The sequence below is a fragment of the Phyllobates terribilis genome, unplaced genomic scaffold, assembly GCF_046119375.1.
Source record: "Phyllobates terribilis strain yellow unplaced genomic scaffold, ASM4611937v1 Scaffold_4__5_contigs__length_816908805, whole genome shotgun sequence".
NCBI lineage: Eukaryota > Metazoa > Chordata > Amphibia > Anura > Dendrobatidae > Phyllobates > Phyllobates terribilis.
In genome coordinates, this window is record NW_027362764.1 from 400658956 (window position 1) to 400673213 (window position 14258).

General features: G+C 41.5%; 2 protein-coding genes across 2 annotated transcripts in view; one reads left to right on the forward strand and one right to left on the reverse strand.

The window, feature by feature from the left end:
* ANKS6 (ankyrin repeat and sterile alpha motif domain containing 6) overlaps positions 1-4323 on the forward strand; it is a 120236-nt gene extending 115913 nt beyond the window's left edge. Inside the window, exon 16 of the mRNA XM_073678506.1 lies at positions 2-4323. Coding sequence (XP_073534607.1) covers positions 2-66 — 65 coding nt within the window. The 3' untranslated portion in view covers positions 67-4323. The remainder of the gene's footprint in view (position 1) is intronic.
* The window catches only part of PDCD6 (programmed cell death 6), a 31202-nt gene that overhangs the window by 2455 nt on the left and 14489 nt on the right, over positions 1-14258 (reverse strand). Inside the window, exons 3-5 of the mRNA XM_073678510.1 lie at positions 9275-9319; positions 6210-6368; positions 543-652 (exon numbers count right to left, since the gene is read on the reverse strand). Coding sequence (XP_073534611.1) covers positions 543-652; positions 6210-6368; positions 9275-9319 — 314 coding nt within the window. The remainder of the gene's footprint in view (positions 1-542; positions 653-6209; positions 6369-9274; positions 9320-14258) is intronic.

The following is a 14258-nucleotide window of genomic DNA, read 5'->3' on the forward strand; positions in this document are numbered from 1 at the left end:
GGGTTAAAACCTGAAGTGTCAGCTGTAACAGCCATGAACTGGAGCCGCATGTGTTCACCTGACTGATACACAGGTGCACGGCCATTGCAACAAAACAGCCATTATGCGACTACAATGTTTTGTGGATGAAATAATATGCAAAATAATCACCAGTTTATCAATCAAATAAAAAACCCACAGCCGTTGCATGAAGTAGCTGTGCTGACCATGAATAAGTAAACCAGCCAGGAAGCAACAGAATAGTGAATGCAGCTCCGAGGTATAAACGTTTGGATCAGTACACAGTTAAGTATGAAACACTGCAGAAGTAAGACGATGGGACAGTCACAATGGACATTATTCTAGGGATCAGATCAGTGGTTGTACCGGCGCTGTAGTGGAATATAGAGCTGCAAATGATACATGCATGGATGGCCAGAAAAGTTGTGGGGAAAATTTGTGGAATTCTTTTTTTCTGTCCTTTTTTTTCCAAGAAACCCCTTTGCCACAGATATTCAAGATAAACATTAATGACGTAGAATAATGCAGTTTATGTAACTCACCTGCAAAACAATACAGCACTGAATGAAATCATCAAATGCAACTTGTCCTCTTCTCTGTCTGTCAAATTTTCTAATGAGGATATCATAAAACTGATCTGTCAAACGATAACCTTCAAATAAAATATTGAGAGGAGAAAACTAAATTAAATAGGCTTGAAAAAAAAAAAAGAAAGAAAAAAAAAAGTAAACCAAAACACAAAATTGCAGAGTGAAGCATGGTGGAGGACAAACATAACCTGCGCATTTTTTCAGACAGGTGGTGAATACAGCACTCTGTGTGCAGACAAGTTGCTATAACAGTGAAAAAACTAAACAGCAGGTAAGCAATATTGTGTTGTACTTATATGCACCATTTGTGGACCTAACCTAAAAACAAGATTTTAACATTCTTTACATACAAATTTGTTAAAACTTTTCCCATTTAGCACACTTCTAGTGAAGAAAATTCAGGTAAGAATGCATTTAATCCCAGTCCTCCATTCATGGTGGAGCTAGACGGCCATATTACTTGCGTGAGGATTGCCTCGCAATCCTTGGACTGGCAGTCTGCTCTCCTGACCTGAGCACGACAGCAAGTATTTCTATGCCGCTGTCACACTCAAGAGAGCCGACAGCCAGTCAGAGCGATGCGATCCTCGTGCAAGTTGTACAGCAGTCTGACTGCACCCTAAATCATATCCATGGGGGTCTTAGAAACTGAGATATTGGCTGTTGTATGCAGTGTCCCTATACTGGAGAGCTGCTCCTAGGTGATGTTCATTCTTTACAATTTGGAAGCATCTAAAATATTGTTTAGTTATGTAGGCCTACATGTCTCCATATTCACAGACCACAAACCCATCCTGGGCGTAGTCTGGCCGTGCAGGTGTGTTAGTGGAGTAAAGGCCCCGTCACACAAAGAGATCGCTAGCGAGATCGTTGATACGTCACGGTTTTTGTGACGCAATAGCGATCTCGTTATGTCTGACAGGTAGCAACGATCAGGCCCCTGCTGTGAGATTGCTGATCGTTACAAAGCTTCCTGGACCATTCCTGGGTCGTTGCGCTCCCGCTGGGCAGTGTGCATCGCTGTATTTGACACCTTATCAACGACCTTGTTAGCGATTCAGAACTGAGACACGTAGGCGTGCATAAATTGCACTTTTCCACACCCCTCGTCCCCGATTGGTGGTCGCTACAGCGTTCTCATTTTCCGCCGTGCATAAAGAAGGCAAAAGAATAGCGATTCCATCCTTTGTTTCCGACCTCGTGCTGGATTGCAGATCCTAGCAGAATTCTCCGGGCTATTGATATCCATTCATTCGACTTAGTCCTGATTTTGCGGATTGTTGTAGCGACCAAGCCCGCCCAATCAGAAAACAGTAGTGTCCACCAATCGGAGATGAGGGGGCGCGGAAAAGTAATTTTATGCACGCCTTTGTGACACAGTACAGTCCCTATCAAGGTGTGGATCGTTGAAATAGCTGCTGTGTGAAAGCGTCCCAACGACCGCCGAGATCGTTAGTTAGATCGCTGGAGCGGCCGAAATCATTGGGAAGTTCTGCATGTTTGACAGCTCCCCAGCGATCACGAAACCGTGACGCACTAACGATCTAGCTAGCGATCTCGTTATGTGTGACGGGGCCTTAAGGCAAACGTTGATTTAGGGAGTTTACCTCAGTATCTGTAAGCCAAAACCGGAAGTGGAACAGATAATTGCTTACTGGTAATTGGATTTCCCAGAACCATGAGAGCACCGTACCGAGAGAGCATCTACCTCCAGGAACAGGAAACCTACTGAAATAAAAGAGCAGTACCTCTCCATAACACATACTCACACACAGGCCTGTCTCTTCACCACATAAAAAAAAAAAGCCTTTTTTTTTTTTTTTTTTTTTATATATATATATATAAATTAGTACACCCAGTGAAAAAAATCTTAACCTTCCCCACATCTGAAGTCTGGCGTCAGGGCTGTTTGTGTCCTCCTCCGTTGGGGAAGGGTTTCTTGAATGAGAACACTCTATTCTCGCCCCTCTCTCTGCCCCAAGAGCATCCACCTATACCACTATCCCCTCTTCCTCTACCTCCCGAGCCCTGAAAGGATCTCACATCTATGAAAGGAGGAGAGAAAGTTATTCTTCTTGTCTGCTGCTTTCTCTAATATCTCATCCAAGACAGAGCCAAATAAATAATTACCGATCAGGTATAGCGCCCAACTTCATTTTAGACGGGAAATCTGACCAGTTCTTAAGACAGAGGTCTACGGCCAGAGTTTGAAAGAGCACAGACGCGAGCGGAAAATCTGATACCATCTACTGAAGAATCCGCCATGAAATGAGCTGCCTTCTGAATGGTAGGCAAAGACTCTATCCATAGGAAGCATTTATTTGGGAATCTAACTCCTGAAGCCATTTTACTAGGGACCCAGCTGTGCAAGTGGCAGCTATACTAGGTTTAAAAGTACAGACTTGAAACAGAAAGATATTCCCAAAATTTCAGATATTATAGAGAGAATTTCTACTCCTAAGAGTTTTTGAACTCTCTCTTGCTTTAAGAGAGAACAAATTTATAACGTATACCAAGAGATGGCAACTTTGGAATAACGTTTTTCCGCCTTCCCCTTAGCTGGATGTATAGATATATGTTGACTAATCTAGAAGAGGACAAGACAAGCCAAGTTTCATCATCCTCGACAAACTCATCTATTAAAGGACCATTTCAGAATCTAAGTTTAATATACTGGTTGGACATATGATCCCTAACGATACATGCAGTACTTTATTTTCTGTTTAAAATTAGATCGGTTATAGAGTGCAAATTTACCAGTAGGATATTAGTAGTTAGTTTCCCCATTTCCCTTGTAGTTCCCAGTTCTTACCCTTCATAATCCTTTCCTACTTCTTCACACCACTTTCCTCTATTCCTTCTTGTAGTATTAATGATATTGTTTTGTATTGTTGTGTATTGTATTATAAAAACTTCAATAAAAAATTCAGTTGATAAAAAAAAACACAAAAAAAAAAAAACAGGCTGCCGCTTCCCATTCTCCCCTAAAGAACATATCAGCTTTCTTATCAAGGCGATCCTTCAGAGACCCTACATTTTTGGAAATTTTGGAGGATTTCTCCCACATTTCACAAAGATACTGATCAAACCAGTACTTTCCTTTAAAGTATTAGGAACTGACACCTTCTTTACGGATTTCTTGCATTCTTTCCCAATAAGAGAAAGTCGTTTTTTATGGATTAAGAACCCACAATGTTTGCATTCTCCACAAGTCTCAGAAACATATTCAGTGGACAGACCTCCCTTGAGAAAGCTGGACGTGTTCCCTGCGAAACGTGCGTCGGGAGGGAGAGGCACTAGTCCTTCCTACCACCTGGTGGGGCACATTTTTATACTTTGAGGTAATGATTTTGTAGATATACATGGATGTTCATGGGGTACTTAGGGGGATCGATTATGATAAGGCACAGCTATATCATTGAGCTGTGGGCTCTAGGAGACTAGCATTACTGCCTATATGATTGCACTATATCATACAGGAGATAGAGCACTAAGCTTTACAATATTGTTTATATATTTATCTCTTGTGATATACTACTGTTCCTCTCCATCTATCCCTATCGAGTCTAATGCATTCTGATAAACGCAGGATTGATTGATCGATTCTCTACCTCTATGTGTCCCTGCTGCTTTTCGGTATTGCTATTCTTTTGTACACACATCCCTTGCACTTGAAGACTTTTAAATTGTGTATTTTTTTGTATCAATAAAGTTGTTATATTTTTGTACCAACCGTTAAGACTTCATTTTCCTTTTTTCTATTCTAAACATAGAATCCTGTACAGACATAGATCTACTATGGGAGTGGAAAACCCTAGAAAACCTAACAATTTTCCAGTGTCTTCTACTGGAAAACACAGTTGACCATATTCACCATCAGACGAGGATTATTTTGAACAATCAACTAACTCCCCAGGTTAGTCTAGGTGTTCTCTAGAGCCAAAATCTAAAAGTAAATAATGCCTACTTGACGAGGAGGAGGAAGATCTGGTATCTGGTACCAACACCACTGCCAAAGTTAGGAGGCGTTTGCCTTCTTTTAAACTTTCAAACTTGGGCCTGGACGGAAAGTGGGAAGGGTGGATTACACCTACAGGTGTATCGTATTCTGATGCCCTTCCTAGGGTCACGCTTTCTGAATTGGGAAGTGGCTGATCATCTGTGCACATGTGTGATCTACAGAGTGCACACACGTCAGCGTGCTACGTCACCTCCGGTCTCACCTCCGAACCCGTAAGCAGCCGCAGCACTCCTGCTAGAAGCGTCATCCTTTGGCCACATCACTCACCCCCAGCGTGTCACACCACATCTGGCCCAAACTTCCAAATCTGGAAGCGGCCTGCCGGCAGCAGGCATCCCACAATGGCCCAAGAAGTCAGGGGAGTAGCAAGGAGAGTAACAGCCCAGAGCCTATGTAACAACCCTCTGGCCTCAAGGATCTCTGTGGCTGCTCTTCTCACAGTACCCCCCCACACCCTCCCCTCCACCCTGGAGACACCTCCCCAGGGTCTCCTCTTCCAGGAACAGGAAACCACACTGAGGAGTATGGATAGGGACCGCCCTTTTATTTCAGTATGTTTCCTGTTCCTGGAGGTGGATACTTTCTCTTAGTACGGTGCTGTCATGGTGAAGGGAAAAGTATAATAGAGACACGTCACCACTTCTGCATTTTTCTCACACTCCTGGTTTTGGCTTACAAATACTGATGTAAAATACTGACCAAATACTGAACGTGTGCACGTTGCTTAATAAAGACTGTACAGTGTTACCAGATCAGCATAAGAGCTGCGCACTCCATAGTATAGAGAGTCAAGGACAGGAAACATACGGCAACTCAGATCACTGCTTCATAGTAAGACCTGGGCATAATGGGATACTGGGATTCAATTAAATGTCATTTTTCAGGTATTAGACAAAGTTTCAAAATGTTTTTATACATTTCTAAGGCATTCAGCGTGACAAGTTATAACTTTTGATCTAAGGTTTCCGTAAAAACATACGGTACTATATGTCATTTTCAGGCAGATTGCTGCATTGCATTTAGAAACAATTCAGCTCTTTCGCAGTCATAGTACCTCTATAACAGACATAACGGCTACACCTTGTGATTTTATAATCGGGTCAAGAAATGTTTATCACACTAACCTGATGAGAGGCTTCTGCGTTAGGAAAGACCACCATACAATAAAAGGTCTACTTTTATGCCTCATGCACTTGAATGTTAATAGAATTTGTATTACGTAAATTGTAAATATGGGGCAGATAGCCTAAAGGTGATCTATACTGTACCTACAATTTTATAGAGGTTTTTTTTCCTTCAAGTAAATGGTGTATGTGAATATGTGATGTAAAAAAATAAATATATATATATATATATATATATATATATATATATATATATATATATATATATATATATATATATATATATATATATATATATATATATATATATATATATATATATATATATCTACAGGTCCACACTGTAGGCCGATAGAAGCCATACTGAGTGTCTAGAAGCTCACAGTATGGTCCTGTAGCCAAACTGTGCAAACAGCATAGCCAAGTGTATGAACTTGTCAAGTACATGTATGGAATACCTTAATTAACACTTACCAAAACCTGATAAGGCTTGCTTTAATTCATTCTTATCAATCAGCCCAGAATTATCTCTGTCGTAGGTCCGAAATATATTCTGCCAATCCGTGATATACTTCCAGACTCCAGAAAACTCAGCGAAGTTCACACCGCCTTTGTAATCTCGGTCAAACATGGCTGGAACATAAAATGAAAGCACATTGACACACTATGTAGACAAAATCACACTCTTCAAATGCCAAACAGCCATCATCCATTAAGTGTACGAGTTGGAGAAGTAAATGCAGTGAACACTTTCATATCCACAGCTAGGAGGACAAGCTCATCTAGTCCACACAATCCTCTGACTAAATACACCCAAACCATGAAGTGCTCTTCCGCATGGCACTAGATCAGCAGAAATGAAAAAAAACTGGAATTCAGGCTGTTTAGCTCCCAGCAAAGTCACATAAGATAGCAGGACTAGGCCTGTAAGGGTTTCCAGAAAGTTCATGTTTCCTAATGTCTTACATGGTTGATGGGGAATTGTCCCACCTCAACAACTTCTTCATCTTTACTAAATGAGGATCTTCAAAAATGCTGTATGTAATATGAATCCAAGCGCATGCCGAGTCCTGCATACCCCAGTCTCCATTTCTGGACATGAGAAAGGATAAACTAGTTAGTCTGCACTGGATGTCAAACCTCCTGTAAAGCAGCACCTCTGAGCCATTTTTCCTGAAGGCGTCTTAGTACATAGTGTGAGGCTTTTGTTATGAATTTTCTCATAGTCTACATTATAGGAATTCAACAAACACATACATAACAGATGTCATATCTGAACAAAATGTCACGCAAAAATGTATTACATTGGTGGCATTGTACGCCCACTGGCTTCCTCCAGAAAAAAGTAGTGTGTGTGTGAAGTCGGACACAGAGAATTTATTAATTAAAAGGCAGATTCATTCCAATATCTACTTACACACTGCACATAACTTTCTACAGAGAAGACATTTCACCAAGTCTAGTACGGTTGTTCAGTGGGGTTCTCCACAGATAAGACATGAGATCACACATTGTGTGCAGAATTATTATGCAAATGAGCATTTTGACAATATCATTTTTCCACCTATTTCCCACTCCGGCGCTGTATAACCTTGAATGCTTATTGGATGAAGCAGATCAGGTGATGTGTATTTATGTAATGAGGGAGGGTGAGGTGTAAGGATACAACACCCATTATCAAGGTGTCCATATTTATTAGGCAGCTTGTTTCCCTCAGGCAGAATGGGCCAAAAAAAGAGATTTAACTGATTATGAAAAGTCAAAAAGTGTTACAAGTCCTACAGAGGGATGCAGCACTCTTGAAATTGCTAAAAATATTGGGGAGTGATCACAGAACCATCAGAAGTTTTGTTACAAATAGTTAACAGGGTTGCAAAAAAAGATGAATATAAAGATGCAGATTTTTTAGAAGAATCAAACGTGAAGCGGCCAGGAACCCATTATCCTCTGGTGCTGTCATATCCCAGATCTACAACCTCCCTGGAGGGCCCAGAAGTACAAGGTGTTCAGTGCTCAGAGCCACAGCCAAGTTAAGGAGGCTGACCCTGACCACCACTGAGCAAGACACAGAAATGGAAATGTCAAGACTGCTTACAAAACAGGGAGATAATTGCCTCTGATCTGACCTGTATATCTAGTGCATGGCACAACTGTAGATTCATAGAACAGATTATACAGCAATCCATAGTCTTCCTTGAGCACACCCATAAACTTCTCAGATTAGAGAGCTCTTTAAGTATTTGGCTATACCAGTTGGGGTAAGCCATGTATATCCCTCTGCTCCCTACAGTGTAGTTTTACTTCATAGCCCAATCACTGACAGACAGTGAGCTCCATTTGGAGGTCTTCCTTGAGATCCAGCCTCCAATATATATAACGGAGCCATGGGTTGTGGGCTTCTCAGTAACGCCCACACAATCCTTACCTGTCCATCCCTTGCACTGTTGGGCCAGGGCTGATAAAAACAAATATATGGATGGCTAGGACTCAGATATCCTTGTCACTGTAGAGCCTCAAGTAATATTTTCGCACTAGTTTCTTTCTGATCCATATAGGGGGATTATGTAGAATATATAGGGGTCACGGAATCAAAACTATACTCACCAAGGTAACGGAAATCTACTAAAATGTTCTAAAAGATGTGATTGTTGGAGAATTTATAAGCCTACATTCTGTGTGCCATGATCTTTGCTGTAGTCTTTAATGTACGATGGTGATCTCCGCTTCTGCACATTGCGCACATTACTGCTATTAATGGCAACCAATGTAGAATTTTTCAATTAAGGTATGGAAATAGGATAGACATAATATCCATACAACTATTTCATATACTGACACTCTTCAATATTCAACAGTTTACCAGCAAGAGCTTGAAAATCTGGACTGTGCTGTAGCTATTATGGGAATATATAATTATCTATTGACGAGACTGCGCCTCCTGAGTGCAGAGAAGTCTCCTCTGCAGAAAAAGGATGAGGAGAATAGCGAAAGTATTTGTGAGCGTGAGCTTACAGATACGCGCTCTGATATAATCACATATTACTTCAAACTAAAACTAGTAAGACAAGCTATAAAAAAGACTATTAGATGTGGATCACTGTCTTATGGGCTTCTGCCACTGATGTGCATAAAAGTCATAATAGAGGTTTGCTGAAATGGAAAAAGGAAGGTAAAAAATAACTACTGACAAGTGGCCATGGGCTTCACAGCAGCCATAACTCAACGGTGCGATGGTGCTCTCCGCTTCTGCACATTGCGCACATTCCAGCTAATAATGCCAGTCAATATAGAATTTTTTCATTAAAAGGTATGGAAATAGGATAGACAATGTCCAGGAGACAATTTCATGTACTGGCACACCTACTCACTCTTCAATATTCAACAGTTTACTAAGACCTTGAAAAACCGGATTGTGTTGTAGTTACTATAGGAATATATCGTTATCTATTGACGAGGCTGCGCCTCCCAAGTGCCGAGAAGTCTCCGCTGCAGAAAAAGGACGATGAGAATAGCAAAAGTAGTTGTAAGAGTGTACTTACAGATAATCGATCTGACAGTGACAGGGTTAAACGGTGTCCATGTACCTGAAATGAGAAGGAAGAGTTTAGTATTCAGACAGTACCTAATACATATAAAGATATGGTAAATGAATGACAAGTGTATAGTAGCCCCTTTTCTGTATTAGAGGGGTTATTCTAGGAATAAACAGGTCTCTGTTAGTGAGCAGAAAAGGGAACTAGATTTCATATGGAATTATCTACTAAAAACCTGCGTCTACATAAGTCAGGAGAGGTTGGTTATGGTGCCCCTTGTTATAGCTCTCAGCACCTCTCAGAACGTCCACCTGGTGTCAGAGAACACTGTGACAGCCCTATTACAGAAGGCCATCAGTATACCAACCCAAAGACTTACACTAGGGGACAACTACCATACCACACAATGGTCTAACCGGAAAACTCATGCCAACAAGAGTGCCATTACTACGCTGTATAACAACGGCGTATCCCCTCATCATTCTTACTCAGTAATATTGGGTAGGTCACAGAGCAGCGATGTAGGGGCAGTGCTTATAGTGCAGGTAGAGCTGATTAATACAGGACAACCCAGGAGAAATCAACCACAATCTCAATGATGAAGGTTACATTTTTTATTTTGCAATAACACACAAACTGTGGTATGAGGTGAAGTGTCAAAACAAGAAGAGACTTTTCAACCCATCCTGGGTCTTTGTCATTGAGTCGCTGGGAGCAGGGAAAAAAGAAGAACATAATGGGTGTGCTGTACATTACAGAGGTCAACTAGGAACCTCTTGTGAGGAAGACTCAGAGGAGGGAAGATGGTGGGATGAGTGCTGCTCAGCTTCAATGTAAAGGGTCAGCGATAAACAAGAACATTGATCAGAGCCTGAAGTCCAGCTTCCATCACCTTCAGCATAACGTGTACCCAGACTGCTGTACTCATTGATGTTTACCTAGGACTTGTGCTTCCTGTCCATTTATTTGTATAGAGGCAGTATTCAGGGTGGTATTCCCACGTTACACATATAGAAATATATATCTCTTTCCAATACTGCTAATGCAGCCATTTATCTGAATAAAGTGTGATATTTGGTATTGTCTTGCAATTCATTATTTTGCATATTTTAATCTATTTCACTTTCTTTGGCCTCATTTTTATATGTTAGTTTATTAATAGCATCAAGCATACTAGACCTGTAGAAGCGCAGGATTAGGGGGACACTGCTGTCGTCCTGCATCTATCTGTTAGCCTCCATACCCTGTCCATGTCCCGAAGTACAGAATAAAGGACTGAACTCATTTTTAATGGATCAGTGAGAGACACCTTTTTCTCCTATGCTCTATACTGAATGATTTTTGGCAGAGCACCCAAGGACATCGCATGTACCTCATATTAGGCATGACTGTACATTGACTTATTGGTATACCTTCGGTTGTTTGGTGCCGATATACTCTTGATAGCATATTAATAGCCAGTGGTATAAAGCCTTCAATACATTACTGTTTATGTGAAGAAAGACTGTGCTTTACAAAAAAATACAATAAATATCTTACAATGTCAATGTGATGCTCTAACTCTCACCAGCGTTACCAAGTAGCTAGCTGCCTTAAAGCAAGTGTGTCACCCAAAAGACAAATGATACTATGTATAGTTATATTGGGGACTTAGCCTCTCCAAACATCACACCTACAGTATAGATTTCAGTGTTTCAATGGTTGAGAAATTGGCATTCTGAGAGCTTACCCTTAGGCCACATTCACACGTTCAGTATTTGGTCAGTATTTTACCTCAGTGTTTGTAAGCCAAAACCAGAAGTGGGTGATAAATCCAGAAGTGGTGACGTGTTTCTATTATACTTTTCCTCTGATTGTTCCAATGCATATTGGCTTACTGATGTAAATACTGACCAAATACTGAACAACATGGCCTTATCCTGATTAACAAATGCTGCCTGATCTCCATCTGCAACAAACTAATACTGAAGAAGCACAGAGTGTTCCCACAACATCAGTACAAGTGGGAAACCGTATCTGCCAGGCTAAGGCTATGTGCACACTGTGCGGTTTTTGGTGAGCTTTCGCTGCATTTTTTCCTTGCTAATCCATGTGCCTGCTAATGTAATGACAATCCTGAAGTGCTGTGCACATGATAAGGAATTTTCCTGTCAGGATAGTCATTGCATTTCAATCTGCAGCATGTCAATTCTTTTTTGCGTTTCTGCAGCGTTTTTCATCCATCGACTTCAACTGATGCAGTCAAATCCGCAGCAAAAACGCAGGTTTAAAAATATTTGCAGATTTGAGCGGATTTTTGCTATGTATTTGACTTACTCAATTCAAGTCAATGAGTCAAAAACGCACAAAGAATTGCCAGCGGGAGACTACTCCTCCCATCATCCTACAGCCGCTCCCACTGATAACAGCGGGAGCAGGCGCGTCTGAGGGGAGAAGTAGTCTCCTCACCCAGCGCCTGTGCTCAGTGTAAAAAAAAAAAAAAAAAGTTACAATAAATTGTTATTTAAATAAAAAAACACAAATCACCCGGCAGCACTGTATACACTGATGAGAGCATGATCACTCCTGGCAGTGTATAGCGCTGAGCTGCCGGGACAGAGGTCACTGAGGTTCAATTAGCTGATGATACATTGAGAGCTCCGGTGACCTCACTTACGGCACTGGTGCTGTGTGAGAATTTTCTCACGCGACACTGGTGCAGTAAGTGAAGTCACCGGAGAGCATCAGCTGATAAACTCTTGTAACCTCTGTCCCGGCAGCTCAGCGCTATACACAAGAGTGCTGCCCTCTAGAACAGTCACACCAGTGATTACTGGTGTGCCTGCTGTAGAAGTGACCCAGATCGTCGTGGGACACTGGATTATGTCATCATGGCAGACAAGTGAAGAATAGGTTGTTTTTTTTTTGTTTACATGCGACAATGGCTTCAGCAGATTAGGCGTTAGGGGAGTATATGGTGTTTTTTTTTATTTGTAAATCAATGATTAAAACCGTGTGGAATTTTATTTAAAATAAAATACTTTATTCCGGCAGTGTCTTTATTTCAAAAACTTTACTACGGGATTAGCAATGGGGGCGTCTTATAGACGCCCTCTATTACTAACCTGGACTTCATGTCAACTGCCAATACAAGGCTGACACGAACCCCAACCTTATTACCTGACTTGCCACCGCAACAGGGCATGTGGGAGGAGCGGAGGCCAAGCGCCAGATTTGGCGCATCTTATGCATGTGTCATTTCTGGGCAGCTGAGAGCAGATATTATTAGCCTCAGAAAGGGCCAGGATCCATGCCCCCTTTCCTGGCTATTAATATCAGCCCGCAGGTGTCTGCCTAGCCTTTGCTGCTTAGATTTTATAAGGGGACCCTACGTCAATTTTTTTCTGGGTCCCCCTGTAATCTAGCCAGTAAAGGCTAAGCAAACTACTCTGGGCTGTTATTAATAGCGAGGGAACATTTTTGGCTAATGGCCCCTTCCTCGGCTGGTAATATCAGCCCCCAGTAGTTGGCTTTCCCTCTGCTGGTTATGAAAATGACGTGGGAGCCCACACCATTTTTTTTAATTTAAGGGTATGTGCCCAAAACGCTGAGTTCTATTGAAAGCAGATAAATCCGCATGTGTTCACTGAACCATGTGGATTTACCACATTCAATACATTTTAGTGGTCACATTTCTGTTGCGGAGACTAGCAACTCAGCCAGAGAAACTAACATGCTGCGGTCCTGAAAGATGTGCTTATGTCCGTGTCCGCGGGTGGTCCACAAACTCAGATGCACGCATAGTGGACATGGGATTTCTGGAAAGCTCATCCACTATGCTGTAACAGCTGGATGCTGCATAAATACGCAGCGTCAAACTTGCAGCATTTCCTGATCATGGGCACGTACTCAAACTCACCAGCAGCATGTCAATTTCTGTAGCGGAGCCACTAGTCTCCGATGCAGATTTTGACCAATTGAAATGTCATTACATGAGGTGGATTTGCATGTACCGATAACAAGTGCAGCATTAGGAGTAATGGGATTAGGTGTCGCTGACACCCAACCCTAGCTTTAGTAATGAAGAGGTGTCAGCCAGACACCCTCATTACTAACTAAAGAGTTAAATAAACACACACTGAGAATAAAACTTTTTTTATTTTTTTTAAATAAAAACAGACACATTCTTCAATCATTTAAATTAACCAATTTACTCACCTCAGGTCCGATGGTAATCCAAGGGTTAAAGAGATGTCTCACGTTTCTTTTTCCAAATATCTTTGTTTAGCTCAAAAAAGCATTCATTGCTGTACAAAAACACACAACAAAAACGCAGCAAAACGCACATTTTTGCTGCCAAGAGATGCAGAAACCTTGCAGAAATTTCTGCAATCAAAGACTGAACGTGCGCACATCGTCTTAGGGTGCATTCTGACATCAGTGATTTTTTTTATCAGTGTTTGTATGCCAAAACAAAGGGTATTTCCAAAACACAGAACAGGTGTCAATCTTTGAATTATAGTTTTTCTCTGCATGTTCCACTCCTGGTTTTGACATTCAAACACTGATGAAAAATCACCCATGTCTGAATGAGCCACTACACAGTGTAAGTGCTCTCATCCCTGGTCCTGTCTATGGCTGATGCACACTACACTGATACACCCAGAAGTGTAGCGAGCGGTGGTCGCAGACAGGACCCAGGAAAGAGAGGGTGCGCTCCCACACTAACACTGTGTGAGCACCATCATGCTCCCTCAGTGTAAGTGTGCCACGCATTGAAGGACAAGCGAGCACTGTTAATCAGGATAAGGAAAATCACTCAGAATGCCAATAGAGGGGACGCAATGGGGCACTGAGCCATGCCGAGGCTGCATTAAAATACCCTCATTAGCATATGACATGAAACTTTTTCTCAGCCACTAAAACACTGAAATCTTGCAGTATGTATGATTTTTTTTTCTTTACAGTGGCCAAGTTGCCTATATAACTGAATAAGCACAGTAGTTTATTT